The 26,850-nt window shown below is 40.2% G+C and overlaps 7 protein-coding genes and 2 long non-coding RNA genes across 12 annotated transcripts in view; 5 read left to right on the top strand and 4 right to left on the bottom strand.

Annotated features, from left to right (window-relative positions):
* The first annotated feature begins 10 nt into the window (after positions 1-10).
* On the top strand, positions 11-3,219 carry LOC120321629. Its single transcript, XR_005561352.1, has 2 exons — positions 11-413; positions 2,671-3,219. It is a non-coding gene; the product is annotated as an uncharacterized LOC120321629 (long non-coding RNA).
* On the bottom strand, positions 2,487-4,584 carry LOC6533794 (alpha-ketoglutarate-dependent dioxygenase alkB homolog 7, mitochondrial). The gene is made up of 3 exons (XM_002094459.4): positions 3,405-4,584; positions 3,134-3,327; positions 2,487-3,081 (listed from the first exon to the last, which is right to left on the bottom strand). The coding sequence occupies exons 1-3, from the start codon at positions 3,463-3,465 to the stop codon at positions 2,719-2,721; spliced, it is 618 nt and encodes a 205-aa protein (XP_002094495.1). The 5' UTR covers positions 3,466-4,584; the 3' UTR covers positions 2,487-2,718.
* A 1,122-nt stretch (positions 4,585-5,706) lies between these two features.
* Positions 5,707-7,299, top strand: LOC6533795. Its single transcript, XM_002094460.4, has 3 exons — positions 5,707-6,042; positions 6,109-6,144; positions 6,330-7,299. Exons 1-3 carry the CDS (start codon positions 5,818-5,820, stop codon positions 6,906-6,908), a joined length of 840 nt encoding a protein of 279 aa, XP_002094496.1. The 5' UTR covers positions 5,707-5,817; the 3' UTR covers positions 6,909-7,299.
* Positions 7,300-7,769: 470 nt separating this feature from the next.
* LOC6533796 lies at positions 7,770-9,212 on the bottom strand. The gene is made up of 3 exons (XM_002094461.4): positions 9,120-9,212; positions 8,631-9,066; positions 7,770-8,498 (listed from the first exon to the last, which is right to left on the bottom strand). The coding sequence occupies exons 2-3, from the start codon at positions 8,802-8,804 to the stop codon at positions 7,983-7,985; spliced, it is 690 nt and encodes a 229-aa protein (XP_002094497.2). The 5' UTR covers positions 8,805-9,066; positions 9,120-9,212; the 3' UTR covers positions 7,770-7,982.
* A 438-nt stretch (positions 9,213-9,650) lies between these two features.
* On the top strand, positions 9,651-10,160 carry LOC6533797. The gene has a single exon (XM_002094462.3). The coding sequence runs from the start codon at positions 9,782-9,784 to the stop codon at positions 9,980-9,982; it is 201 nt and encodes a 66-aa protein (XP_002094498.1). The 5' UTR covers positions 9,651-9,781; the 3' UTR covers positions 9,983-10,160.
* A 978-nt stretch (positions 10,161-11,138) lies between these two features.
* On the top strand, positions 11,139-12,472 carry LOC6533798. The gene is made up of 2 exons (XM_002094463.4): positions 11,139-11,336; positions 11,394-12,472. Exon 2 carries the CDS (start codon positions 11,399-11,401, stop codon positions 12,371-12,373), a length of 975 nt encoding a protein of 324 aa, XP_002094499.1. The 5' UTR covers positions 11,139-11,336; positions 11,394-11,398; the 3' UTR covers positions 12,374-12,472.
* A 3,273-nt stretch (positions 12,473-15,745) lies between these two features.
* On the bottom strand, positions 15,746-17,540 carry LOC26536389. Of its 2 annotated transcripts, XR_005561353.1 has the most exons (4): positions 16,736-17,540; positions 16,381-16,671; positions 16,076-16,328; positions 15,746-16,016 (listed from the first exon to the last, which is right to left on the bottom strand). It is a non-coding gene; the product is annotated as an uncharacterized LOC26536389 (long non-coding RNA). The 2 variants fall into 2 exon arrangements; XR_001454107.2 differs by having other exon boundaries at positions 16,381-17,535.
* Positions 17,541-19,684: 2,144 nt separating this feature from the next.
* LOC6533800 (kelch-like protein 41b) lies at positions 19,685-21,267 on the top strand. 2 transcript variants are annotated; one of them, XM_002094465.4, is made up of 4 exons: positions 19,685-19,734; positions 19,879-19,931; positions 19,985-20,420; positions 20,553-21,267. In XM_002094465.4, exons 2-4 carry the CDS (start codon positions 19,912-19,914, stop codon positions 21,063-21,065), a joined length of 969 nt encoding a protein of 322 aa, XP_002094501.2. In that variant the 5' UTR covers positions 19,685-19,734; positions 19,879-19,911; the 3' UTR covers positions 21,066-21,267. The 2 variants fall into 2 exon arrangements, with proteins under 2 accessions (XP_002094501.2, XP_039230891.1); XM_039374957.2 differs by lacking the exon at positions 19,879-19,931 and having other exon boundaries at positions 19,712-19,734.
* A 2,070-nt stretch (positions 21,268-23,337) lies between these two features.
* Positions 23,338-26,850, bottom strand: part of LOC6533802 — a 91,308-nt gene continuing 87,795 nt past the window's right edge. For both annotated transcript variants that reach the window (XM_002094467.4, XM_039374951.2), the window contains one exon: positions 23,338-25,655. In XM_002094467.4, coding sequence (XP_002094503.2) covers positions 24,758-25,655 — 898 coding nt within the window. In that variant the 3' untranslated portion in view covers positions 23,338-24,757. The remainder of the gene's footprint in view (positions 25,656-26,850) is intronic.

Here is a 26,850-nt window from a genome sequence, read left to right on the forward strand (position 1 = left end):
CATATGTGTCAGAAGTTAGTTTATTTTAGTATACACACGATCGTTGGCAACTCCAGCAGGGCGCGAAATTTAAAAGTGTCCATTGCTTATATTTTTGATTTATTCTAATTCATAGTTCCGGCATATCATTGCATAAGTGTGTGCCAGTTTAAACAGCATATTTATTTAGTTCTGAGTTTATAAAATCAAATAGAAATACAATTTTTTTAAATTATAAAATATGCTTTGATAGGGATTAAACTTCTTTGCAATGTTAACAAAGTCACATATTTAGTTGAACGGCGCATTAAAAAACTTTGAAAACAGTCCTGAATACGCTTGATACGCGTAGGCCAAAATCAAGAAACTTTAGGAACAAATGAAAGAAAGAAACCAGTCTGAAAAAATGAGTTCCCCGAAAATAAAAGTAGCAGGTGAGTCGAAAAAAGAGCCATCAACATTTCGCTCTGTCCCAGAAACAAAACGAAAGGGAAAAAAGCTTTCTCCCTTTTAAAAGTCCTTGCGAACAAAGTGGCTACTGGAAGTTTGGAACAAATTATCAACTGCAAGCAACAGAAAGTACACAAATAACAACAATCTCAGCGTTAAATTTAGGAGGCAAACCCCAAATAGGGGGCAGCAACTCCATAATTAACTTTTTTCAGAGCTGTTTTTTCGGTTATTGCGATTATTATTGTTATTATTTGGCTGCCAGTTCACCCTTTTAGTGGGACACCCAAAAAAGTTACGCGAAACTTTTGGTTTTCATTGCGCTAAACAATTTCATAACTCCACTTGCCAGGATTTTGAGCCCGTCCAGAAATGCTCCGCATTTATTTTTAAATAGGTTAATGTAAAAACGTAAGTATATATGTATATTTGTTTCGGTGGCTTTTGCAAAACATGAACATATGTATAGATATAACGAAATAGGAAATTAGTCTTGCAAGGGTATTTTCAATTGTAGTCTGTTAAGGCAAATAAAAATATATTGAATAAATAAATAATAAATACGCTAATTAATCCTTGAATGCCCTCATGTGCATTACTTTGATTCTAATCCTTATATAAAACAATGGATTTCCTGACTTTTCCTGGCTCTTCCATTCTTCTTTTGAGCCTTTTATGGTATATCGTGACTTTCATATTTATAACTATAACAAAAAATAAATCTTAATATACTTAAATATTTTCGTCTTCATGCACTATTATATAACCAATATAAATAACTTTGGATGTTATGGATATACATATAGAGGAACATCTTGCTCAAAAATGGATTTTCTACAGCAGCTGCGACGTCCTAAGATAATAAAGAAAAGGTGTATCGGATTTTCATTGTTTTGCACGAGATATTTTGCAACTGCCGCCTTGGAAACTAACCCAGTTACAAACCCAAAGAGCCACGAACGCAATGAGAAAACCAACATTCACATATTCTGTTCCTGAACACAAATGCTGACCTTTGCGATCTTGAAGTCCTGGTGACCAGGTAGCAAGACAACCGCCCAGCAGTCGTACAAAAAAATTGCGTAAATAAGATTTGCTTGGGCCGGGGAAATTGCCATTCTCACTGCCTTTATTGTTAGAAATTGAAAGTATTAACTAAAACTTAAAAACTAAATTACATTCAACCTATAAGGCAGCAGCTTCTTCAAATTTGTCGTAATTCTTTATGTAAATCAACGTGTGCAAGAATTGTAAAAATCTCGGCATTAATATGTTTTTATAATACATATTTGATATTTAGTTCTTTAGAATTGTAGTCAGGCTCTATTTTTGTGGACCGGCTATTTAATGTCACTTTAAAACAACAGAGCCCATTTCCTCAAAAATTTGAAATTTCTGGTACATGTTACATACTGTTCAGCAAACCGAGTATACCCTTTACTCTACGAGTTAACATTTTACCCATTCACTACAGAGAATAGCCTTTTAACGAAACATAACAGACAGAATTGCGCTTGGTGGAACGCAAGCATAACAGTCTTGTGGATCGCCTTGTAACAGCGAAAGAGAAACTAACAGCGAGCTTTCGAACCGAACCATCGATTTCGCGCCTAACCAGAATTTAAAACCACAAAAAGTTTTTATTATAAACACACCTATAAGCGAAATCCCCAGCCAACTAACGAGTTTCGTATAAATTAATGACATCATTTGAAAATCGAAAAATGTTCCTATCGTCCACCAAAAATCACGTCCTGTATTTTATATTTGCGCCGGGATTTTCCAGGACGTCTTCAATCTTCTGCGCAAACAAGCCAAGCCAAGACCTCTAATAAGCAAACAAGTGGACTAAAAGGCGCCAATAGCTGTGCAAGCAAGGCCACTAACGCTGATTTGTTGTTATTTAAGCTCTTAACTTTTAATCTGAGATACACTTCTCACTCTCATCGACTTTCACTCCATGTTGAATGGACGTAGAACATTCGACAGTCAAATGAAACAGTTCTGTTCGCTTACAATTCGTTTAAAACTAGTTGGTAAGCAAACACAGTGATACATTACTTGTGTAGGTTTAGGTTACTTTTTCATTGGTTTTAGTTATACATTATACGTTAACCTAAGTACAACTCTAACAAACTTTGTTAAACACGAATCATCTTTGGTAACTGACTAACAAACTTTGATTAACAAGAATTATCTTTTGTGACTGCAGTAAATAATAATTGATTCTTCATTTACAAGATTTCAACAGCACCAAAATTCATTCGCAGCGAAAAACATATACCCCGCTTAGGGTTCGTTGCGACATATGATGGAAATGCGACGCGTCTTGGGCACCAGCGTACCCCGAAACTGGGAGTGCTCCTTGGACAGTATCTCGTGCGTGAAGTTGTAGCGAGCCGTGTGGCTCATTATGTACAAGGAGCGGCGTGGCAGCAGGATGTCAGCGTAAAAGTTGTTCTTCAGAGGCGCCTCCGGACTTACTCGCGTGCTATCCACATGGGGCTTGATTACGCCATCGGGCGCAAGATCCAGGATGTGGACATAGGGCATAATTGCTCCATCGAAGGCGACTTGGCGCACGCGCTCCAGGACCTCTCTGTTTTTGGGGAACCACTTCTTCCGCTCCGTCTCCCGAAAACCGTGAATGGCCTGCAAGATGGCTGTTATCATCCATGTAAACATATTCGTGATCTTATCCCACATCGTCCCAGTGATCGAACTCGTAGCGCAGGCGGCTCATATAGGGTTCGATTTCCTCGTGAAGCTGCTGTTCCTCTGGCTCACTAATGAAATCCGCGATAATGCGCATATGCTGGCGAAATTCCTTCTGCTCCGTTTCTGGCCATTTTCCAAAATATGCTGTTAAGTTGTATTTTCTAGCGTTTATTTTCATCGCTTATTGACATCCAAATATCAATTATAAAGGCAGTTTAATTTGGGAGCACATATGTGGAAAAAATATTTCTACTTACCTTGTTGATGACACCGTCTTAAAATATGCCCTATAAGGGGAATCCTATTTTGGATAATCATTTCCGAAGAAATTTGATTGTTTTGAAAGTTACGTGCAAATTGAAAATAAGCAACCTTAAAACAGCTGATTGATAATATCCTGGCGTTGCCACCCGGTCGACTGTCATTAGTAGTCACTGATTTATCGACTGTTTAACGATCGATAGGAGTTTGGAACAACTTGACCAGCTATCGCGTTTAAAAAAACGGATCGAGAAAGATTAGATATACTGGCATACTTATCAAGTTAAAAGGCAACGATTCAGGGATTACCCTAAAAATGCTGTAATAGGTGAGAAGAAAACGTATCCACCCACTAAGTTCGCAATTTGAAAAGAGCCGTGCTAGAAGCAGTACATTGAAAAACAATAATAAGAAATGCAAAATAACACCTTTCGCTGTATCACAACAAAATCAAGAACCAAAATTAAAATTGCCGTCAAAAGACTGGAAATATGGATACAAAACGTGGGTAAAAGATTTTGGGCGCAAAGTCGAATAAAACTTCGGCAATTTTTGAGGTAAACCCAGCAGAAGTGCATAAAAATTGGGGAGCGCAACGACTGAGCGGAAAGTTGGTGTGGATTTTTCCAACCATTTGCCGAGCCGACCGCAAAGTGATTTAATCAATGCAAATGACGGGCCGATGTGCCGCATGGCCGACATAAAGCGTTAATGGAATTTCCACCGAGGATTTTCTATCCCCGGCAGCGAGAAGCAACCCATCATTTGGCCGTGTTCGGACTGTTTTCCCGTGCGTTGGTGTGTAAATGATAAATGAGGGACACCGTCGATGGCACCGCCACTGGCATGGCCACTGTTCCGGCCGGAACCACTGGAACCACCGGCAGCATCCACCCACCAGGCCAGCAGCACCACTAAACCCAACAGCAGCAACACCACCGACACCACCAACACAACTGACAGCACAACGCACCATTAGGTGCTATTGTCCCTTTTCTGCTTTGTGGTCCCTTTATTTCTTTCGCCCCCGAAAAGTGCCTCCTTAGCCATCGCAGCGACTATTGTTGTATCCTGGGACCATCTATTGTTGCCCACGCCCATCCTTTGAAGTCGCAAGATGAATATGGCCTGGCATCCAGGAGTCATCAGTTACACGGACTTCCATTTCGCCTGAAGTACGTGGAGTGCTTCGTTCACAACTTTCATATATATGTACATACATATCTGTACATAAGATGACAATATAAAAAATTAATTTTGGGCGGGAATTTTCAAAATTTTAATTGAAAGGCAAAAATGATCGCAAATATTGCTATATTCAAAATGAATGCAGTTTAGTACACAAATCGAAATAAAACTATGTGTCGCAATAAAAATCAAAAAAAAAAATGTACATAATTACATATCATGACGAGCACTTTAAAAAGGAAGTCAATCCAGCTCACTACACTTGAAAAACAACATTCTTGTTTCCACGGACAACAAGAAATGTCAAAGGCATAGTCTTAAAATCTGCTTGTGCTGAAAGCGAAGTTTAGATTTGGTCGAGGCAGAGCTTATGATGGGATTTCATCTGTGTCTGCTTTGGCCAAGATTTGCTGCGTATTCTGGTTGCTTTGGCAATGAGAAAGCCTTTTGAGGATTATGGAGCTCCTGCGGCAGGACCCTTTGTGGTCGAAAGTTTTGTGCCGGGCCAAAGAGCTTTAAAGTTGCCAGAGGATATCGCAAAACAGAGCAAAAACCAGAGTTGGATGTTGTGCCAAACATATCCAAAATCACTTCAACTAACTTGATTTCAAATCAATATTCTAGAAGAGGAATCACTAAATCACTTAAATTATTCGCTCAATTTCGATCTCTTTAGTTTTTCCTTGCAACGCTGAATTGTAATGGACACTGTGTCGCAGTTGGGCACGTTTCCGCTGCCATTCGGTAATCAATATGCGAATAATTAAAGAGTAATTAATTTATTTACGCACATGGTTGAACCGAGCTCAGCCGCCGCCAATACTATCAATCATATTTACTGCCAAAACAGAACATTGAGCCTGAATTGACAGCTGTGCTGGGTCGTAAATTGGGGCTACCCATTAATTACCGGTACCCAAAATGCACTGCCTCGTTGTTCAATACAGTATCTAATTACTTTATTGATCTTTTGAATCTTGCCTAAAATGTTGCGAAAAAATAACATCGATTTATATTCGATAAGCGACAGATCAAGTACAGATCGATTAATTTAATATCGAAGTCACAGGGCTGCCACTAAGTAGCTATTATTTTTTAGCTAGTCTCAAATCGCCACTTTGGCCGACTCTGGGCACTCTGTTAAATCAGGAAGCGGCATTTTCTGGCATCAAAATAAATAAAATATTTTTTAACATTCAAAACATAAAATAAACATTCGAAATGGAGGACATTAATTTCAACGATTTCACGCCAAAGGAGCGCTACGAGATCATCAAAGAGTTTCTGGTGAAGATGCAAAATGCCAAATCCATGCCGAGCAAGGACATGCATGTTCAAAGATTCTTCGAACATTATTTGCGAAAGTTCTACAAAATGCCGGAAAAATTGGTCAACGATATTGCCTACTGCCAACGGGCAATCAAAACTCATCTGGAGATCCACCAGGTATGTGGATACCCATTATCTATATGTATATATCTATTTAACCTCATATCCTCTCGATTCTTGCAGACAATAGTCAGTGTTTTCGCGCAACAGGCGGATGCTGTGAGTAGAAAATTGGATGCATGTTCCATATAAACTTATATATACATATTTCCAACATTTGGTCATTTACTAGCGTTATACATATAATAAGCTTAAAAGCTGTAGCAAGTTTAAATGGAACTTTTTTACAACTAGTTAAAGTTAGTATATGAAGTATAATAAACTGTATGTTATACGACTTACAGGATCCCATTATCAAGGACAAGTACATCAACGAACTGGAAGAGATGCTCCACGAACTAAACGCTGAATGCAACTACTTGGTGCTCCGCCTTCAGGACGACATAGATCGTTTCTGCTCAGCTTTCACGGAGCAGGATATAAAGCCGAACAAAATGGTTATCAAAGACATTGTCAGTGCAGCTATAATTCCACTCATCGTTAACCCGAATATAGCCCTCAAGCCGTGTTTCGTAATGGAGCGACCCAACGAGGCTCAGTTGATCAGAAAGTATTTCATAATAGAAGGAATAGAGCCCACTGTTGAGATTCCGCCCATTGTGGAATCACCAGACCCACTTTCACCCTCACACACCAACCTGGATGTGAGAAAAAGCCGTCTAAATCTACAGGCAGCTCTGAGTCGCGCTCGTGCCAATTGTAAGCCGGCGGAGAGAAGCAAAGAATACGACCAGGCAGAATTCACCAAGGATTCCATTTTGCATGCCGTGGGTCTCTGCTCGCACGCAGAGTATAAACGGCTCAAGTTATCAATGGTTTTGCTCCAGAAGCGTAAGCCTAAGCCAACTGAGAAAACTAAATAATTTCCGCTCCTTATCAAATGGAAATTTCTGTTTCTGTTCCGATTTCCAAAGATTTTTATAAGAAAGCTTATGTTTGTATAATTTATATAGGTTAATAGTACGTTGGTATGTCTAGTAAAATAATTAGGGTAAACATAGAATTATAAACAATTATTGAATCTCATAATTATAAAGGTTAATCAATTTATTTTCAAAAGAAGTTATAAAATATAGTGAAGAGATTTTAAATTCAATCGTTAATACTTTTATATGTGTTTTACAAAAATTCTTTTCATATTAAATATTTACTTGTATCATCAAGCGTATATTAAACCAAAGAAAACTTTATTTTATTAATACGATGGTTAAATGTTGAGTAAACAAGACATAAAATAAAGAACTATTAATGCAATATCCCAGTTGTATAAATGGATAGCATTGTCCTGCCGAATAGGTTTCTGAAACCGGTTACGTTTATCGCAGTTTCTGTCATTTCAGCACTTTGCAGGAGCAGCATTCTTGAGGAACGTGTCCCACACTCTGAACTTGTCCATGTCGAACTCCTTGCTGTGCATCATGTACTTGTTTTTCCAAGTTGGTTGACGCCCGCATTTTTGAATCTGAAACCGTGTTGATAAGTGCAATCTAGGCGATGTGAAACAAATCTCCGCAAATCAGAAAGACCAGGCCCTGTCGTGGAGTTCCGTTTGTGTACTATCCAAATGAAATGGGCTAAGCTGAAGATTGCGCTTGTGTATGGATGTGGGCGTTGGCGTCATATCCGCTGCTCATTTGCATATGTGTCGTCTCAATTTTTTGTATACCCTTTACTCCTTCAGTAAAATGGTATACATCCTCAGTCGTTTTATTAAGTTTTAAAAGTAAAATGAAACCCTTTCCCTGCATATGCTTTCACATATGAAGGCTAAGCTTTATTTAAAATGAAATGATAATATAAAGGCTCCTTAGCATCTATGTTTTACATAAATTGTCCTGACGATGGAGTATATTCTTTATATATGTGTAAATGCAATATATGTAATAATATTAGTAGAGTAATTATAAACCATCTTTCGAATACATTTTTGTATTGGTTTATTGGGTTAGGTAGAGATATTCGTATTTTTCCTTTTCGTTCAACAAACCAGACTTGCCAACTACGCTGTAAAAATCTTTTTTCAACATACTACCGAATTTTATATGGCCCAATAGAGTTTTTACATATTCTTGGTGTATGAGTTTGTCCTTTGGCTCTTCTGGGATGGTCACTTCATGTGCTTTCTTCTCGTTTGTATCGAGAATTAGGCGTATCCAAGTTGGGGGTTCACCATTAGATTCAGAGCAATCCTCATCATTAGATTCACCTTCTTTCTTCTCTATTTGTCCGCCGTCTTTATTGGTAGTTTCCGGAAGTTCCACTTGACCAACAACACCATTGACCGCCCCATTGTCTATTAACCCATTAACGGTTAGGTAAGTCTGCATCATTTTGAACCTCTCGATCTGAGGCAAATACCCCTCGGTGATAATGAGATACTGCTCGAAGACATCTGAAGTTAGGAACAGAACTTCGTAGCAATTCATTCTTTGGGAAAAGCGTTTCCGTATTTCCTAAATATAAATCAATAACTATTATATACACTTTTAATACAAATACTTATACACTTTAAATACAAATAAGGCAACTGTGAGTTGCGTTCTTATCTGGTTTTAGCACATATTAAACAAAAGTAGTTGACTCACTTGGACGCAAAGACTGATGAGGTTCTCATGCATTATGTCGTGAGCTTTCTGGAAGACTCTGAGAAGATCGCCGATATCCAGTATGGTTATTTTCCCCTTCATAATCTCCACGCAATCGGAGACGAGAGACTCCACGAGCCAGGTGGAGCCGCATTGGAGTAGCTCCATTACCATTTAGCATGTGAGCTTTTTAAGAGTGTTTGCATCGTAGGTGTACACATAATGGAGGAAATGGGCAAATGTTTCTGGCTTGACATCAGTTAAGACAATTTTTCCCGATTGGGACTCCTTGAAATCACTGAGAAACATGCGCTCAAAAAACTCCGATGCACTGGCCAAAATAACTTTGTGGCATTCAAAGGATTTGTTTTCCACCTCCATATTACAATCGGAGAATTCTTTGTTCTTCAAGAATTCGGAAAACTCTGGCTGTAGCCTGGAATTGGAGATGTCAGGGGGAAAAGCCATAACTTCATTTTATAAACTCACTTATTCATTTTAGATTCCATTTGAGCAGTGCTTTCTCGATCGTGTGCGGCGTCAATATTTCGACTAGCCGATCGTATCGATAATTAAAGTGTTACCTTATCTATTGATATATAGAAAGTATTTATTTTTCTCAATTTCTATCGATATGCCAGAAATATTTTGAAATATCTTGTTCGCACTTCCGCTGAGTAACGGGTATCTGATAGTCGGGGAACTCGACTATAGCGCTCTCCCTTGTTTATTTATTATCAACTGACGGTCTCCGACTTGCGACCAATTTGCATACGAAATGTATCTGCATCTATGTATATACATACCCACCCACAACGCCATCGACCTTCCTATTCCGGCGTATTGATGTATCGCAGAAAAAATGCACAGCATGGGTGGCGAGGGCAGCAACAAAGGGTGAAACACAATGGACTGTGACCAACTGACAAGTGACACTTTTCCAATTGAAATTCCCCACCCAAGAACTGCACAGCTCCACAGGAAAAACCCGATAAGCTATGTTTGTATGTACATATATCCAAAGTAGCCGCCGATGGGCATGTCAGTCGAGATGTCATAAATTTGCATGAGCACAGAGATCGAATATTCCAAATTGAGCTCTCGTGTTGTATTTTTAGAAAATTTCCAATACTGCGGACGAAGGAAGCGCAATGGACGGCTGCCACAACGACATCTTGGCGCCCCTCATCCTGGCCGTTATGGTGGCCAATGGACATCCGCTCACCCTGGACGAGATCGTCGATGAACTAACGGCGGTAATCAATTCGCAAACCGAGCTCGCCATTGCGCATGAAAATATTGGAGACGGAAAACATGGCCACAATTCGTATAAGCCAAAACGAAGGCACTAAAAGGATCTTAGCATGCGCTTTGCGACAAATTTCAAATGCAATAACTTATTTCAGATTTAAGTGAATTCAATCTCTTGAACGACAATTTATAATAAACTGATCGTGTCAGTTACTAATACTTACCACTAATTTGTTAGTTATTCAATAAACATCTAACCAAAAATATTTATAAATATAATAACCTGAATAATGAACTAACTTCAAGGCAAAATCAACAATCATTAGGAAAATACATAGGTAAATATTCATAACTGGAAGGAAAAGTCTTCGTTCAGATTGGCAATTTATCTATTATTTTAAAGCTATTTTTTCAGACTGTTCCTCGTCTTCAAGCATATCAAATTACACGCAGTAGCAAGGAAAGTCTGTATAAATTTTCCTACCTGGATAGTACATATATTTTGGTAGGTGGAGGTGGGCAGAAGCAGATTCAGAAGAAAATGTATGGACAGAGCGGGTTAAAAGTTTTTCAGCGTCGCGAAAAATTGCTTATGTTACGCCCTAAAAGGAGCAGGGAAAAATGTTAAATATATGTGAGGATGTGGGTGGAGTGCTGGAAGAACTGCGACTACGAAATAGCGCCCATGTGGCTACAGCGGTGTATCCACCATGTGGATGTGAGTGCGGCGAAGGAAAACACTTTTCCTGCCGTGGATCCGTGGAGCTGCGAAATTGTCAGCACCTGTAACCGGTTGCAATAGGGTAGGATGCGATGGGTTGGGATGGTAACTTTGGGCAAAGAATCGCACACGTACGCCCGTTCGCCTAATAATCACGTGCCGTGAAAGCTCATTAAATTCGGAGGTGAAAAGCAGCCTCGTCCCTTCTGTCGCCATGTTATAACCACATAAATGTATATCCTCTGGCAGGTTGGTAAAATCTGCGGGGCTCGATTACATTTTATTCTCATCATCATTTATTAAATTTCATTTAAGATGCATTTAATTTTGGAAAACTGAACCACTTCTTTGGTTGAAGAAGCTCTTTGCCACTAATAATTATCATATATAAGCATTAAATTTATTTAGACAAAAATATGCATAGTTAATTAACTTTGCGTAAGAACTGGGACAACAATCGTAAGACCATTAAATATTATATTTATTCAAGAAGCAATTTTCACAAGCGTTTCTTTGTATGAAGTATTTTCTTCTGTGTGGTCACATATATCGATCTAAGGGGGCCCCTTATATCGATCGGATATCAAATTTCGTTGAGCTCGTAGTCCATTCAGTTGCAATTCTTTTTCCAGCAGAAGAAAACGTTTCCGCGGAGATCGGCAGTTTTCAATTGTTTACAGACTCTTATGTACTGAGTCTCCCTACGAACAGAGGTTCCATATATAAACGTATAAGTATGTAGATTTGTACAAACAGTACACATTTTGATATCGTTTTGCTTCACTTATAAGAAATCATGGCCAGCGGATCCCGAAAGCGTGCCAGCGAATTCAACTTCAAGTTGCTGTGCGATACCTTTGCCGAGATATGTCCAGACTTTCGAGTTGACCACGGATCTGATAAGAGCGAGAGCATCGACTTTGCGAACCGAGTGTTATTTGAGCTGTGCCCCAGGATGCGGCAGCTGAAGCAGAGTGGCATGGATCAGATGTGGCGTCTGGTATTCCATGGTGGTACCAGTGTCTATATTTATACTTACACGTTCCACAAACCGATCAGCGGACAGCCACGCCTTGGAGGCGGCAAGCTATACATGACTGTGAAGCAGGCGGGCCTACTGGCAGTTGCGAAGATCTGTTCCCTCTTGCCGTTGCACCACAATCCGCGGCAGAAAATTCTGCTGACTCCGCTCGCCAGAGCGGTATTTGATCCGTCAAATATCCAAAAGATTGCCACCAGACTCACTGATCTGTTCCGGCGCCGAGTGGATTGCAACGAGGTGGTGCGGGCTGTGATCAGTAGCTGCCAAAGCGATGGTTACCATCTGGAGCACAGCGAAAGTCACATTGCCGTGGTGGCCGTGGGTGTCACTACCCGTGAACTTGCGGATCGCAAAAAGCTGCGAAGGCAAACTGTAAAGCAGTACAATCGGCATGGCAAAACCTTCGATCACAGCCAGTACGAGATTTACGCTAGATTTTCCAAGATGACTCGACAAATCGCTGAGGAGCCACCACAACCCGATGCAGATGCAGGCGACGAGAAACCACCCGTGCGTATACGCAATGTGTCTGAAGTTCTAAGTTCTATTGTCAAGTCCAGCGATGATCCACTGAGTGGCGAGACCATATACATCAAATCAAAGGCTCCATCAAATCAGGGAATCAGAGCAGAAGTGGAGGCCATGCCAACGTCCATGGATGTCCATTTGGAGGGCATAAGCATGGAGCGCATGAGAGCCGAGGTATTGGCACCAAGTCAGTCAACCTAAAAGGCAACTATACATGTTATATTTTTATAACTATTCTCGGTCATAGAAGCCAAACAATTATTGAACGAAGCAACAATAAAATTGATATACCTATACCAATTCTCAATCTAGGATAGAGAATCTCTCGTTAACTTGTTTACAATTAATGCAGAAACAGGCTTCAAAAATCAGTTTTTGTCGATTAGACTTTGTTGTCGAACCCGAGACAATACCAATAGGTATTGGATTATGTACACATATCAAGCATGGGTTCAAGTTTATGTCCCAAGCCAACCACATGAAGTGTTGAATCTTGTAATTTCCGCAGTCATCTTGAAGTGCTTTGAAGGTGTCAATCGCGCATTAATTTCAAGTGTTCAACAATATATGACACTCGAGGCGATACCGCCGTGCAATCCAAAGCAGCCCGTAAAATTTTATGATCACAGCCTTGGTGATATCATCGCCCTGAAGTTAAGCCCACTGCGATGCCGAAATGTGGGAGGGTTCAGAGAAAAAGGGGTGAAGTTCAAAGTTCATAAAACGGCAGACGGGCGGCGACAACAAAGCAAATTGGTGGACAGCTAGGATACGGAACTCCAGATCCCTTGCAGGATGTCCGCTCCGCATGAGCGAGTACTTTAGACCGCAGACTCCACTGTTTGTACTGCTGCTGCGGGCGTTCATTTTTACGGTCATCGGGTCACTAGTAAAAATAATCTTATGACCGCCTATCTGCCCTTCCGAGTCCTTTGACTGTCAGCTGCAGCTGCCTTTCAGTTTTGAATCGTCCTTTTTTGGTGAACTTTATGCTGGTTCCAGACCTTCAAGCAGTCTAGTCTCACAATGACTATGGCAAAGTAAACATGGTAATATTCTAGGCAAATATATAAATGTAAACTCCATAAACCAATGTGAAATGTTGTACCATTTATCCCTACTTGTTTTCATAATCATGATAGTACTGAATGAAAATATAACTAGGAACCGAAAGATGCATCCAATGAAAATGTACATACATTGGGTATGTACAAACTCGTCAAATGTTTCACCCAAGGATGCTGATGGTGGGGGTGGCTCCCCGAGAAAAGACAAACCAAGTTCGCAAGGTACATACATATGTACATACATGCTTGGATACGCATGCCGCGATTGCGATTGATGTTGGGCCATTTTGAAGGTGTACTCGTATGGGTCCCGTGGGCGTATTTTGGAGGACTCTCGCCGAGTGCCGTGAATGTGCTGACATGGCCTTGGGCCTTGGGCGTGCTAACGATACATCTGAAAAATTTAATTGATTCCGATAATGAGCCAGGATACAGCAGAGAGTTTGTCTTGTGTGTTTTCCCCTATTTATTGCTAGAAAACCCATTAAATGCCACTGCCATTCGAATAATTGAGGCATCAATTCAGTTGCACAAATCTACGACATTTTACTGCCATAGCAAGGGAAATTGATTAAAATACATAAATTCAACTGAATGGAAAGGCATTCTGTGATGCTCAGCATAAATTATTGGGCTTGCTCATTTGTGGTTTGATTATATGGTTAATTCCAAATACCTGTAATATTCGAATGTGAAAAGCGCACAAAATCTCGTTTCATTTCTTTTAAGGATTTGCCTTTGGCTCACTATTGACCCGATCACGAGCCAACTTGGATTTTCGATTCCCCATTCCCTTTCTCCCTTTCTCCCATTTCCCATTTAATTTTATTTGTTTTCGGCGTGGTGCCCACTTTTTTTTATTTGCTTAAAGGGAGCAATCTGCAAAAAACAACATAAGTGAGTAGCCAAATATATATATGTACATATTTGTAGATATGTTTGTATATATCATTTGTTGGCGTATCTGCATCTGTGTATCTGCACAATTTCAGTGGCTGTTTCAGCTTTTTCTGGATATCACTGATTTCAGCTTTTCATTTCAACTGTCGCGGCAAGTGGCATAACAAAAGCGAAGGATGTGATTGCTAAGATTTTTGTTGACTAATTGAACGCTAAAGAAAACATTCCTTTAGCTAGAGAGTCTTGTTTAACGACTATCTATCTACCAAACAGGTGTTCCAAAACCAAATGAACCGGTGTGGTTTTCCAGCAAGGCAAACCTCACTTGTGCAAAATTTCGGTTCACGCTCGTAAATCGCCCCAGAAACACGCAAGCTGCTCAACAAAACCGAGAGGTTTTTCCTCGATTTGGGGCCAAACACGAAAATCAATCGAAATGTAATTGAATTGCAGGCACTTGAGAGCGAAAACCGCCGAGGAAACGCATGCATATTTTACGTGAGCGATTTGACGAGGCGCCGAGGAAAATGTGTGTGCCGAGCTAAGGGAAAAAAGGAAAGCCGCAAACTGAAGACGGCGTCGCAGAGTGCGGAAATCCTTTTACCCAAATTGCCCGCAAAATATGCAAAAGCGAAAAACAAATATCGCCCAGAGAGCTGAGTTCAAAATATTTCGCGAACGTGGGCTGAACGCTGAGATGTCTGGAGCGACCCACGGTGCGTATGAGTAACGTCGCCGTCACGTAGGTAACGTATTCGTCATATTCGCCGACAGGACGCAGTCTCGGGCAATTGGCAAAAAGAATCGAATCCCATCGAATCGAAAGGAAAATGTTGGCTTTTTCCGGTCTCCAAAGGAGCCCCAAAGGCGACATCCAGTTGCCAAAAGAAGAAAGCGGAAGTGTAAGCGGGCACATTGGTTCGCAGTTTTGCAAAAACTGGGCACATCTTAAATAATTTGTTTTCTAATTTAACTAACTAACTAGTAGTTTGGCTCATGAAAAATGTGCTATTTGTATTGATTCGTTTCCTTTTCATTACAAGTTTTTCAACATTGTTTCTAATGACAAACTAGCTGGCCTTTTTCACACGAAAAAAAGTAGTTGGAAATTTGTAAGCTTCACGATTTTCATTGAAAGTATTTTTTCTTTACTTTTTTAAACGTGTAAATCTGTAAACTATGTCGGTGAACATTGGTTTTTCAATGCATGAATACATTTAAATACATTTAAATTAAACATTTAATAACACATTTAAATTAAACATTTAATAACACATTTAAATTAAAAGTATTACATGTATTTTGACAACAAAACTAGCCTTTGTGTCCACTGTGCAACGTAACCGAATGGGGCAGCAAAACAAAAAAAAAACAGGCGTGCTCATGCATGAACGGCAAACGGAGGCAAACGGACTACGGCCGTACACTAGTATAATACTCCGCCGGATGCGCAGCGTCCAGAAGAAGATGGGCAAATTAACCGACTTCACGCGGGGAATCATTGATGATCGCCTAATTGAAAATTCAAAGTTTACGAACGATAGAAAATCGAAGCCCATTTCATTGGTTTAAAGTTAGCATCTTAACTTGGAAAAATACACACACATTTTGGGGACAACTATAGTTTCGCTCTTAGGTGTATTTCCTCTTCAATTTGTAAATGGTATTTAAACCTTTAAGGTTAACTAAATCTGTTGGTTGGTTTCGAATAACTATGTACATATATGTACAAATGGTTGTGTAAAGTAGATACTAACACACATAGGAACTTTACCTCCCATGGTGCAATTCTGGGTGAGATTGGATGGCCGGGCTTGGGTAGCTCCCAGTTTTGCGATTTATCTCCGGGAGTTTGCGTTTGTTTGCCTCTGCCTTAGCTGGTAATTCATTTTTAATATTTTCCTTATGAATATTTCCATGAGCTCGTCTCTCTCACCTGCCTGTATGTACATATGTACGTCTTTATCCTTTCGCCTCCTCGTGTGGGTGTTACATTGCGCCCAACTCGATTCCGCCATTATGTTGTCCATAAACGTGCACAGCTGAGTGCCTGAGTCCGGAGTCCTCCAGCTCGATGTCTTCCTTCCACCTGCGTTGCAACTTCTCTGCAGATTGTCACATTTCACGATGTAACAAGCAGGCAGATGGACAAGTCGACAGTGAGACGGATACAAAGTTGTGTATGTGTACTGTGAGATATATGCATATTAATTATAGATCCTTATACCCTTAAATATTTACCATATTTGTATAATTCTAATAATAATGTTGTTACTCCGCAGGCAATAGAAATTAGCTTAGAATGCCATAAATTCGCTTGCATTTTCTCTCTCTGTACATACACTATTGCTTGCATGTAGTTGATAGTGGGAGGCTCCTGTCACATCCTTGTAACGTTTCCTTCCACGCGGAGCCGGAGTTTCCTTGGCGAAACTGCACTTTGCAGGCGGGAAACGGGAAAACTTGTTGATGGCGCAGCTTTCCCCGCGCAAAAACCGGTCCAACTCATTTTTTTCACTTTTAAGTGCGTAGCTGTAAAGTCGTCAGTCGCGGGAAAATTACCACCACAACAACCAGGCCAAAATGGCGAAATTACCAGAGCTGATGCTGGCATGTGTCCCCCAGTTTGATGGCTCCAACGTGTCCACCGGCGATTTGAAAGCAGCCAAAGGGGGGGCATGGTTGTGATGTGGACTGATGGGCATTGGCTGTGTTTAAAATCAAGTATTTATCGTCGGAAAATGAGTTAAACTGCTGCTTTTAGAAATATTCGAAAAATCCTTAAAAATTAAAATAAAATTATATTTTATATTCTTTCACATTTATAATATTATTAAAAGTAAATATAAACAGCATGGCTGCCTATGCAAAAAATCCTAACTATACCGAAACTTAAAAGTTAGTACAAATTAGTATTGAACTCAAATGTACAGTGGACGTTTTTTAGCCAAGTGTGTGTGCCAAATTGAATATGGGCTCGCTGCTCTTAGCCCTACAAAACTCCTGGTCAGCTGGCAAATGCAGCATTTGGCCGTAAATAACCCAATTCACAGACATCGGAACAACACAGGCAAAAGTCAAATTTATGGCACCACAACATTAACTGCACCCCGGGGACACAGGGCAGCGCTTAATTACGAGAGTGAGCCTGTTTTGTTGGCCAACTCTTACGAGCCCAGTTGTAAGTAGTGGAGTCGTGAGCTGGCCAGGTCAAATGAGCGTGGTGAATTGGGCTGCAGCCGTAGTAAGTCCATTTCGAATTGGAAGTACAAATAAATGCCTGTGTACTATCAATTGACATTCAGATGACTTAAGTATTTATAGTATCTGCAGCGGCTTGTTAACTGGTTTATTTATGTTTTAAATGTATTTAATGCAATTTAAGCAGTTTCCTCTTTGTGAAAAGCTGTTCTTCCTTCACTTCTGCTATTTTTGCATTTGTTTTTTCTTTGAAAACACTATAATAAGATGCCCAAGCGAAACTGAATCAACAATACCCCATTATATAAATAATATAAACCTAGTGGTAGCTGCCAATTGGGCAAATGGACATCATTTGTAATCCAACACCCAAATGCGGTGGCCAAATTTTGGGCTAAGAGAGACAATGGACAAATACACATCAATACTCCAAGTGTGTCCATGGTGGTCCAGCAAGATGAATTGTTATAAATGGATTAGGGACGAGCTGTGTAATAATTAACTGAAATTTGTCTGCTTTTCGATGGGAAATGGGTTTCGTTTGTGTGCATAATGCGGTTTCCAACATTGAAAACTGGCAACAAGGACTGGCATGTTCGGCAAATGCTAATTTTCTGCAAATTTCCCAATTACTTACGGCTGGATGGGTGGTCACCGCCCCATCAATGGAGTCGGTCAATTGTCCAGGACTCCGTTTAGATCATAGATGCATACATAGGTATGTAAGTATGTACATAAATAGATATGTAAGTATGTACATACAAATATATGTAAGTATGTACATAAATAGTTATGTAAGTATGTACATACAAAGATGTGTAAGTATGTACATACATAGATATGTATGCAAGTACCTACATCCTAACGGACATGGAAGTGACAACTGTGACCCCCACCATGGAGTGTGGAGTGTGTGGTTTCTGGATTCCTCACCACCCCTGCTTTACTCCAGTAAAGCAACGAGATTCTGTGATAATATTTGAGCTGATTAAACAGTGGCGACTCGTAAACAATTCACAGAGATGCCGTTGAACGGAACTGAATTTATGCAAAATGTTTATTTGTATATGTAGTACATACATATGAACATACATATGTACATACAATCTCAGCTCTAATATCTTTACGATTATACATAAATTGAAAGTGCAATTGAGGGAAACGCAATAAAACAAGAAAAATACTACGCGCTTCTTTGTCTGCTTCTTATTTTCGTCATTTGCTTTTCATAAGTCCCGTTTGTTCGGCATTCGTTTGCGTTCGTAACTATGGCGGCCAAAACAATAGATTCAGAGTATATAAACAAAAAAAAGTACACACATTTAGAGAAAATATTGATTTGATTTAAGTATATTACCACATTAATATGAAACAAAAAATTCTTTATTGAAGTCTTTAATTAGCACTATAAATTACATGTGTATATAAGAAAATGTATATAAATATTAACAATTTTAAATAGAGCAAGGTATAAGTAAAATAGAAAAAAAGCTTGTCCCGGAAAATATTTTATTGTAAAAATATGTACGAGTAATGGGCAAATTCGGGTTATTTGTGTTCCGAAAGGATACAAATAAATGCATTGCTTCAAGAAAGCTTCGTTATTGTAAAACATATCTTTTTTCTCCTACTTTCGTAGAAAAACATACAGACATCCGACAAAAAGTTGATGCGTTTGCAAAAAACAGCTTTCGCACACTCGAATTTAAAAATACCTCCATAAGGCAACCAAGTAAGCAGAAGCTGCCTTAAAATGGCAAATAGGTCCTATCTTTAATGAAATATGCTACCTGGCACCTACATATTTTCTATATGTGTACTTGTATAGAAATGTAATGTGTTTCGAAACACAATTTAGCAGAGTTCGGTAAAAATAAACAACACTTCTCTCTAATACATAAATTCTGATACATATCAGCTGTCACAAAACTAGCTACACAAATAACTTTGAATTCTCTTTCCAATAAAATTAAGAGAGAACGCTATTTTTGAGCTCTACCAGATACCCATTGCACAGTTAGTCGAAGTGCGAACAAGAAATTTCATAATTTTGCTGGCATATTGTTAGAAATTGAGGAAAATAAATAGAATTTAACAATAGTATTGAGAAAAATAAATAGAATTTAAAAATAATATAACAATTTTTTCAAACGTGTGGGCTTTACATTTTTGCTTGTGGGCGTTAGAGTGGGGTGTTAACACGTCTACGTGTTACATACTTTTCAACGAGTCTAGTATACCCATTTACTCTGCGAGTAACGGGTATAATTAAATCGATAACTTTTAAGTCATACATTCCGATGAATCGGTATTGAAATCGTGTTTATTACATCTCCAAATCTTCACTTTGGGATTTTCTAACGAATCGACCGGTTGGTTGTAAGGTCGCTTAAGGTGAGTTGATTTAAAACAAATTTGGGGGTTCCCGGAAAAAGGTTAGAATGTTCTGAAATTCTATTGAAACCATAAATACAATTAAAATAATTCATACTATTATAAAACAAGTTTCATACGTTATTTAAAGGAAGGTTTTATTAGATAGGTGGAAAACCGAATTAAAAATCTGCTCAAATGGAATCTAAAATGAATAAGTGAGTTTATAAAATGAAGTTATGGCTTTTCCCCCTGACATCTCCAATTCCAGGCTACAGCCGGAGTTTTCCGAATTCTTGAAGAACAAAGAATTCTCCGATTGTAATATTGAGGTGGAAAACAAATCCTTTGAATGCCACAAAGTTATTTTGGCCAGTGCATCGGAGTTCTTTGAGCGCATGTTTCTCAGTGATTTCAAGGAGTCCCAATCGGGAAAATTTGTCTTAACTGGTGTCAAGCCAGAAACATTTGCCCATTTCCTCCATTATGTGTACACCTACGATGCAAACACTCTTGAAAAGCACACATGCTTAATGGTAATGGAGCTACTCCAATGCGGCTCCACCTGGCTCGTGGAGTCTCTCGTCTCCAATTGCATGCAGATTATGAAGGGGAAAATAACCATACTGGATATCGGCGATCTTCTCAGAGTCTTCCAGAAAGCTCACGACATAATGCATGAGAACCTCATCAGTCTTTGCGTCCAAGTGAGTCAACTACTTTTGTTTAATATGTGCTAAAACCAGATAAGAACGCAATTCACAGTTGCCTTATTTGTATTTAAAGTGTATAAGTATTTGTATTAAAAGTGTATATAATAGTTATTGATTTATATTTAGGAAATACGGAAACGCTTTTCCCAAAGAATGAATTGCTACGAAGTTCTGTTCCTAACTTCAGATGTCTTCGAGCAGTATCTCATTATCACCGAGGGGTATTTGCTTCAGATCGAGAGGTTCAAAATGATGCAGACTTACCTAACCGTTAATGGGTTAATAGACAATGGGGCGGTCAATGGTGTTGTTGGTCAAGTGGAACTTCCGGAAACTACCAATAAAGACGGCGGACAAATAGAGAAGAAAGAAGGTGAATCTGATGATAAGGATTGCTCTGAATCTAATGGTAAACTCCTAACTTGCAAGGCGATTCTCGATACAAACGAGAAGAAAGCACATGAAGTGGCCATCCCAGAAGAGCCAAAGGACAAACTCATACACCAAGAATATGTAAAAACTCTATTGGGCCATATAGAATTCGGTAGTATGTCGAAAAAAGATTTTTACAGCGTAGTTGGCAAGTCTGGTTTGTTGAACGAAAAGGAAAAATACGAATATCTCTACCTAACCCAATAAACCAATACAAAAATGTATTCGAAAGATGGTTTATAATTACTCTACTAATATTATTACATATATTGCATTTACACATATATAAAGAATATACTCCATCGTCAGGACAATTTATGTAAAACATAGATGCTAAAGAGCCTTTATATTATCATTTCATTTTAAATAAAGATTAGCTTTCATAAATGGAAGCGGATATGCAGAGAAAGGCTTTCATTTTATATACATACTTAATAAGAAGACTGAGGATGTTCGAGGGTTGAGTAAGTTGGGAGTACGAATTTATGATGCTACATATGTATCGCAAATTTCGACCATATGAAGCGAATTTCCACTTATCAACTGCTACACAGAAACAACAGGGGCGAAAAGCAACAAAAAATTCAGCTCATTATAAATGTCATCAGGCATTATTTTGTCCATCAACTCGTCGCAGTTGTCGTGGTGGCACATTGTTTATGGCTTTTTGCCTCTGTGGTCCGGAGTTGGTGACTCAACTGGCTGGCCACGTTGAGAGCCATTTATAATGAAAGGAAAAATGAAACAGGAAATTGAAACCGGACTGGCGTGTTAATGAGAATGCGATGCCAGGCCGCTCGTCTCGTTAACGGCCAGTTCTTAATTTTCGCCTGGGGAGGTCCATTGTCCTTTAACAGCCTCCCAACTTCCAGTGGATTGTCGTGGCTGTTTACGCCGAGGTGTCCGTGAAATTGGGCAATTACTTTTAATGGCCAATGCAACCGTAAACGGAGTTATGATGATGTCCAAAAGTTCCGAGTCCTTGACTTCACGCTAGACTGAGACATCGAGTAGATGTTGTGTTATCCTTTTTTAGAGCTGATGCGTATATTTTAACTATATTGTAAAGTTAAAATAAATTAACTATCATTGAAGACCGAAAAGTGCGCCAATTATTATTATTATTATAATGGTTAGAGCAGTTTAATAACTAAACTAACTTAAGTAACATAGCACTGGCTGCAGGGCCTATGGCTGTGTTGGTTTACAATTTTTATTTATTTATTCTTTTTTTTAATCTAATTAATGGCTAATTGGCAAATTATTTTCAAATATTATTGTTTTTCACATGCATACGAGTATATCCTAAAAATATATTTGGACTACAGCGAATTAAATAAAACAAAATTAAATTGTATTTTTCAATTTCTACCCTGTAGCATTTCTGGTAATTTTCCCCAGGCAATACTCCTTGATTCTCGTGAAATTGCTGGAAAAGCAAAGCTTTATCCACCATTCGCTGTCTGTACACAACAATTAGTGACTCTATTAAGTCGTCGCAAAATCAACAAAATTGAACAAAAGCCCTGCGGAGTGGGGTCCACAGCCAAGCAGAAGCAATCAAAACAGAGGCTTGTAAACAAAAAAGCAAAAACCAAGCAAAAATAAAAATTAAGAAAAAAAGAAACGCTGATATTAAAACTTGCTGGTATCGCTGCCGACAAATAAAATTGCGGGGGATATGCCTTTTTGTATGGTGGGCGCTTAGTTTCATTAAAATTTAAGCGAAACTCAATGGACTGCAAATGCACGAAATTGGATTGGCTGCCATTGGCCCAGAGCAAGGATGCTGCTCCTCGCCGCCAATTTCCGTATCTTCTGGGAGTTGCTTTCTGTTCGGCTAAGAGTATCTGAAAATAAATACCAGGAAAGAGGACAATAAGACCGAATAGGCAAAGGGACTCCGTGTCGTCGTCGCAAAGTAGTAAAAGCAAGAGGAACAGAGGAACTTTGCGAACTTTCCCATTCTTAAACAATTTTGATTTACGACCTCTTAACGTTTTTTATGTTCCCAGACTCCGCGATTGTATTGGGACTCGCTTGTGTTTGTCAGATTGTCCGTACTATTCGTATAGCTAAGCTAAGGTCGACATTCCGTAACTTAGTCACCATTCTATATACTCGTACAAATACAAACTGAAGTATCCAAAGCCGTTGATTGCTTGAGCATAAAAGAAAGTTGATGGATACGCGGAACTAAAAGCTCGGAAAAGATTTTAAGACTAGATTATGTTTAAATGCTTTAATTTCTGCAAGTTGCAAATGCCTGTGACTTAATGTAGCGATATTAGTTGTGTCATTTCATTAAATGCTGACTGAGCAAAAAGCCATTGCTTTGACAAAGTTACTTGCATGATGATGTGCATCTCTTTTAATAGTTTTGGCAAGATTACTTTAAAAAGTTGCATCTGTTTTAATGTATGCCCAAATTTTAAAACGCACAACCCAGCCCAAAAACATACGAATGAAAAACAAGCTGTATTTTTCTATGATTTTTCTTTTATTTCCGATTTAGTTTTATGGAAATGCGTGTCGGTCTATTCGATTATACGCATTGCTTCTGCTGCAGTTTACTTTTATATTCTGTTTTTCGAGTGGTATATATATGTATGTATGTATATATGTAGCTATGCATACACGAACAACATTTCGTTTTTTGATTTTGTTTTTTTTTTTTTGGGTTTTGCATTTTTGTTTTGTTAACTAACCTAATACAGAAATTCAGATGGATTCACATGCGGCCAGGATGAAACATCTCTTTTTAATTGAATTGCTGGCGGTGCTCGCGACTGATTATACAGTTGTGCATGTGGTGCATGTTGTGCATGTTGTTTGACCCTATGATCCTGGCTTAAATGCCAACTGTGGCAAATCTGCTGCAATTAATTCGTTTCGATGGTTAATATTCTGGTGTATATGTATGTGTGATGTATGTGATTAAATATATTGCGCTTAATTGCGATAATTTGCGTGAATCATTGATGTGTGCCCTACATATATAATACAGTCACAGGCTAGCCAAGAACGATTTCGGTTTGCGGTTCGGTGTTCGATGTTCGCTGTTCGCTGCTCGTCGCATAGCGCATACGCCCCGTGGTACAGCAACATCAATAGGTATTGCGCACTGTGCATAAATTATGCATTGCCACAACACCAATAAGTATAGCTGCAAACAATTATGGGCTAAATACTAGTACATTTATTATTATTATTTATTCATACGCCTATCAATGCATCCTATGGAAGTAAATTACGAGTACACACTAATTATTCACGAGGTTCGCCACAACAGTTGTTCACTTTTCGATACGACGGCGCTTGATGGCAGCACAAAGGAGATTTTGAAGAAGTAGCTAGTATATGTACATATTGGGTTATTTAACGAATTTTTTATTGAGTCACCAATATATTTGGCACTCGAAAACTTTTCCTAAGTCCTGCATATCAAATGTTACTTTGCCATTTACGTTCGTTTAGCTAAAGGCAAACCTGAAAAAAGTAGCTTATTTTTCTCTCATTCCCTAAAACCTATGAAGTATAGCAAACCTGAAGAAAAGTCATTACATACAAATTCATACAAATGTTTTAAAGATCCTTTCTGGGTTTTTTACTAACCCACCTTTTCCCAGCTTTTCTAATATCCCAGCGAGCCGAACCGCAAGCCAAAATCCCTCACATTGATGGGCCGTTCAAGAACCAGTTTACTGGAGCAGTTCGCTGACCGTAAAACTGGTTGCCGTGGCCGCGATGACCGCCGGAGTGGTGCGATTGGAGGCGGAGTCCCTCGACTCCGGACCGTGATGCCAGTAGACCTCTCCGCCCGCCAAGGTGGCAGTGGTGCGATTGGCCCGCTCCATGGGCGGCTCATCGCGTCGCTGCCTCACCGCCTGCGCCTGCGGTCACGAGGACATGTAGGTGCACTGCGTCTTGGGCTGTGGCTCTGTCTGCTCAATGGGCTGGATGGCCGCTCGCTTCCAGTAGTCCCGCACCGTTTCCACCGTCTCCATGATGCGCAGGAAATTCCTGCCCGCGAGCATGGCCACATCCTCCTCGCTCCAGTTGTGATCCTCCAACAGGGCGGCCAATAGCTCCGGATATTTGGACACATCCTCCAGCCCCAAGGGCGGCAGCTCGATGCCATCGTATCCGGCACCTAGTCCAATGTGCTGAATGCCGGCAATTGCACGCACATACTTAATATGCTCGATCACATCCTGGAGGCGCGCCTGCCGCCCACAGGCCACATCCTCGGAGTCGAAGCTCAGCATGATTAGGCCGCCATTCTCGGCCACCAGGCGCAAGATGTCATCCGGTACATTCCTCGTGGAATTGCACAGCTGACGGGCGGCGGAGTGGGAGAAGATAACCGGAGCGCGGGTCACCTGGAGTACATCCCTGGCCGTGGCATCCGAGCTGTGCGACAGATCAATCATCATGCCCAGTCGGTTCATCTCACGCACAATGGCCTTGCCAAAGGGCGTGAGTCCCTGTTCCGCCGGCGATGCACTCGATCCCGCCCACGAGACGTCACAGCGATGCGTCAGGCTGAGATAGCGTGCGCCCAGGGAGTAAAAGGATCGCAGCACACCCAGGGAGGAGCCAATCGTGTGACCACCCTCCACACCAATCAGCGAGGCCAGCAGTCCACGGCGATGTGCCTCGACAATGTCCTGCGAGGATGTGGCCAGCACCGTTTCCCGGGCATACATGTCCGACAGGCGCCGCACAATGTCGATCTGCTCCAGAGCCAACTGGACCGCGTCCAAGCCCTGCGCCTCGCACGGCACATATGCTGACCTGCAAAAAAAGGACACCGAAAGTGTGAGAGTTAGCGCACTTTTGCCAGGAGTCACCACGGTGCCAAAACAAAAGGATATAAACGTTTATGCATGAATGGCGCCTTGCAACAAATGATACTTTAATATGGCTTTTGTATATTTACATACAATGTATTTATTCCATATGTATGCTAAAAATATTTATATATTTATTTAACATTCTATTTGTGCATATATAATGTGTATCCTTCTAATTGGAAAGAGATAACTTTTACAAAATGCTTGTCATTTGACTTTAGCTGTGCCCTTTTTAGCACAGCTCGCAACATTTACTGCCATCCGCAACTGCAGTTTTATTGGAAAATGCAAATTGAAAGTGCCAAAGTGGTTAGTTAGCATTTTAGTTTGCCATTTGATATGGCAATAAGCGAGCCGGGGGGCATCCAAAACTTCGCCGAGGGGTCGGGTAAAACCAGAAGCCCTGCTGAAATTGTGCAAAACGAAGTTCAGCAAGGTCGTCCAGCGAATTGCAACGCCAAATTGGCGAAAAGTTACGCTTGCGCCATCTGGCGGGCACAGCAGTAGGCTGGTGGGTGGTGGGTGGTGGTTGGAATTTGGGGTGTAGTTTTCCCTACCAAAATGAACTCAAGTCGATTGCCCATCAGTGTTTTTCCCAAACTCCAGCTGTCTGCTGCCTGTCAGATTGTGCCCATCCTCCGCTTCTTTTCCCACCAAACAAATTCGAAAAAGTGCTTTAAGTGGGTGTAAGATACACTGAAAAGTATTAGAAGTAACAACTTAATGGTCGACGTATTGTTCTTCGTTCCAAAATGGGTTGCTTAACTTGTTGTTAGTTGTTTACGGGAAGTATAAATAGTGTATAGCGTCTTTGATCTCATTCAATTTCTACTACATTTTATACACCCTAAAATGATTTTGTCCCAGTGCCCATTTAGTAGTCTTTTCTCCCAGTGCATTGTGTAGGCCACGGCTGAGAAGGGCCAACAGCAGACAGGTTGGCTGCTTGCCCTGGGGCATCCAGCCGGTTGCCAAATTTTATTTTGCAGTCAAATTGTTGGCAGCTTTTTATTGCCGCGCGGGGGACGCATAGTGGAGGTCATGCAAAGTGGGCGGCTGTTTGGATGGCCATCGGTGGGCGTGGCAGCTGGCTATGGTTACCATGTTTTGGCCAGCACTCGAGTGCATGGCAGTTG

This window comes from Drosophila yakuba, chromosome 3L (genome assembly GCF_016746365.2).
Source record: "Drosophila yakuba strain Tai18E2 chromosome 3L, Prin_Dyak_Tai18E2_2.1, whole genome shotgun sequence".
Classification (NCBI taxonomy): Eukaryota; Metazoa; Arthropoda; class Insecta; order Diptera; family Drosophilidae; genus Drosophila; species Drosophila yakuba.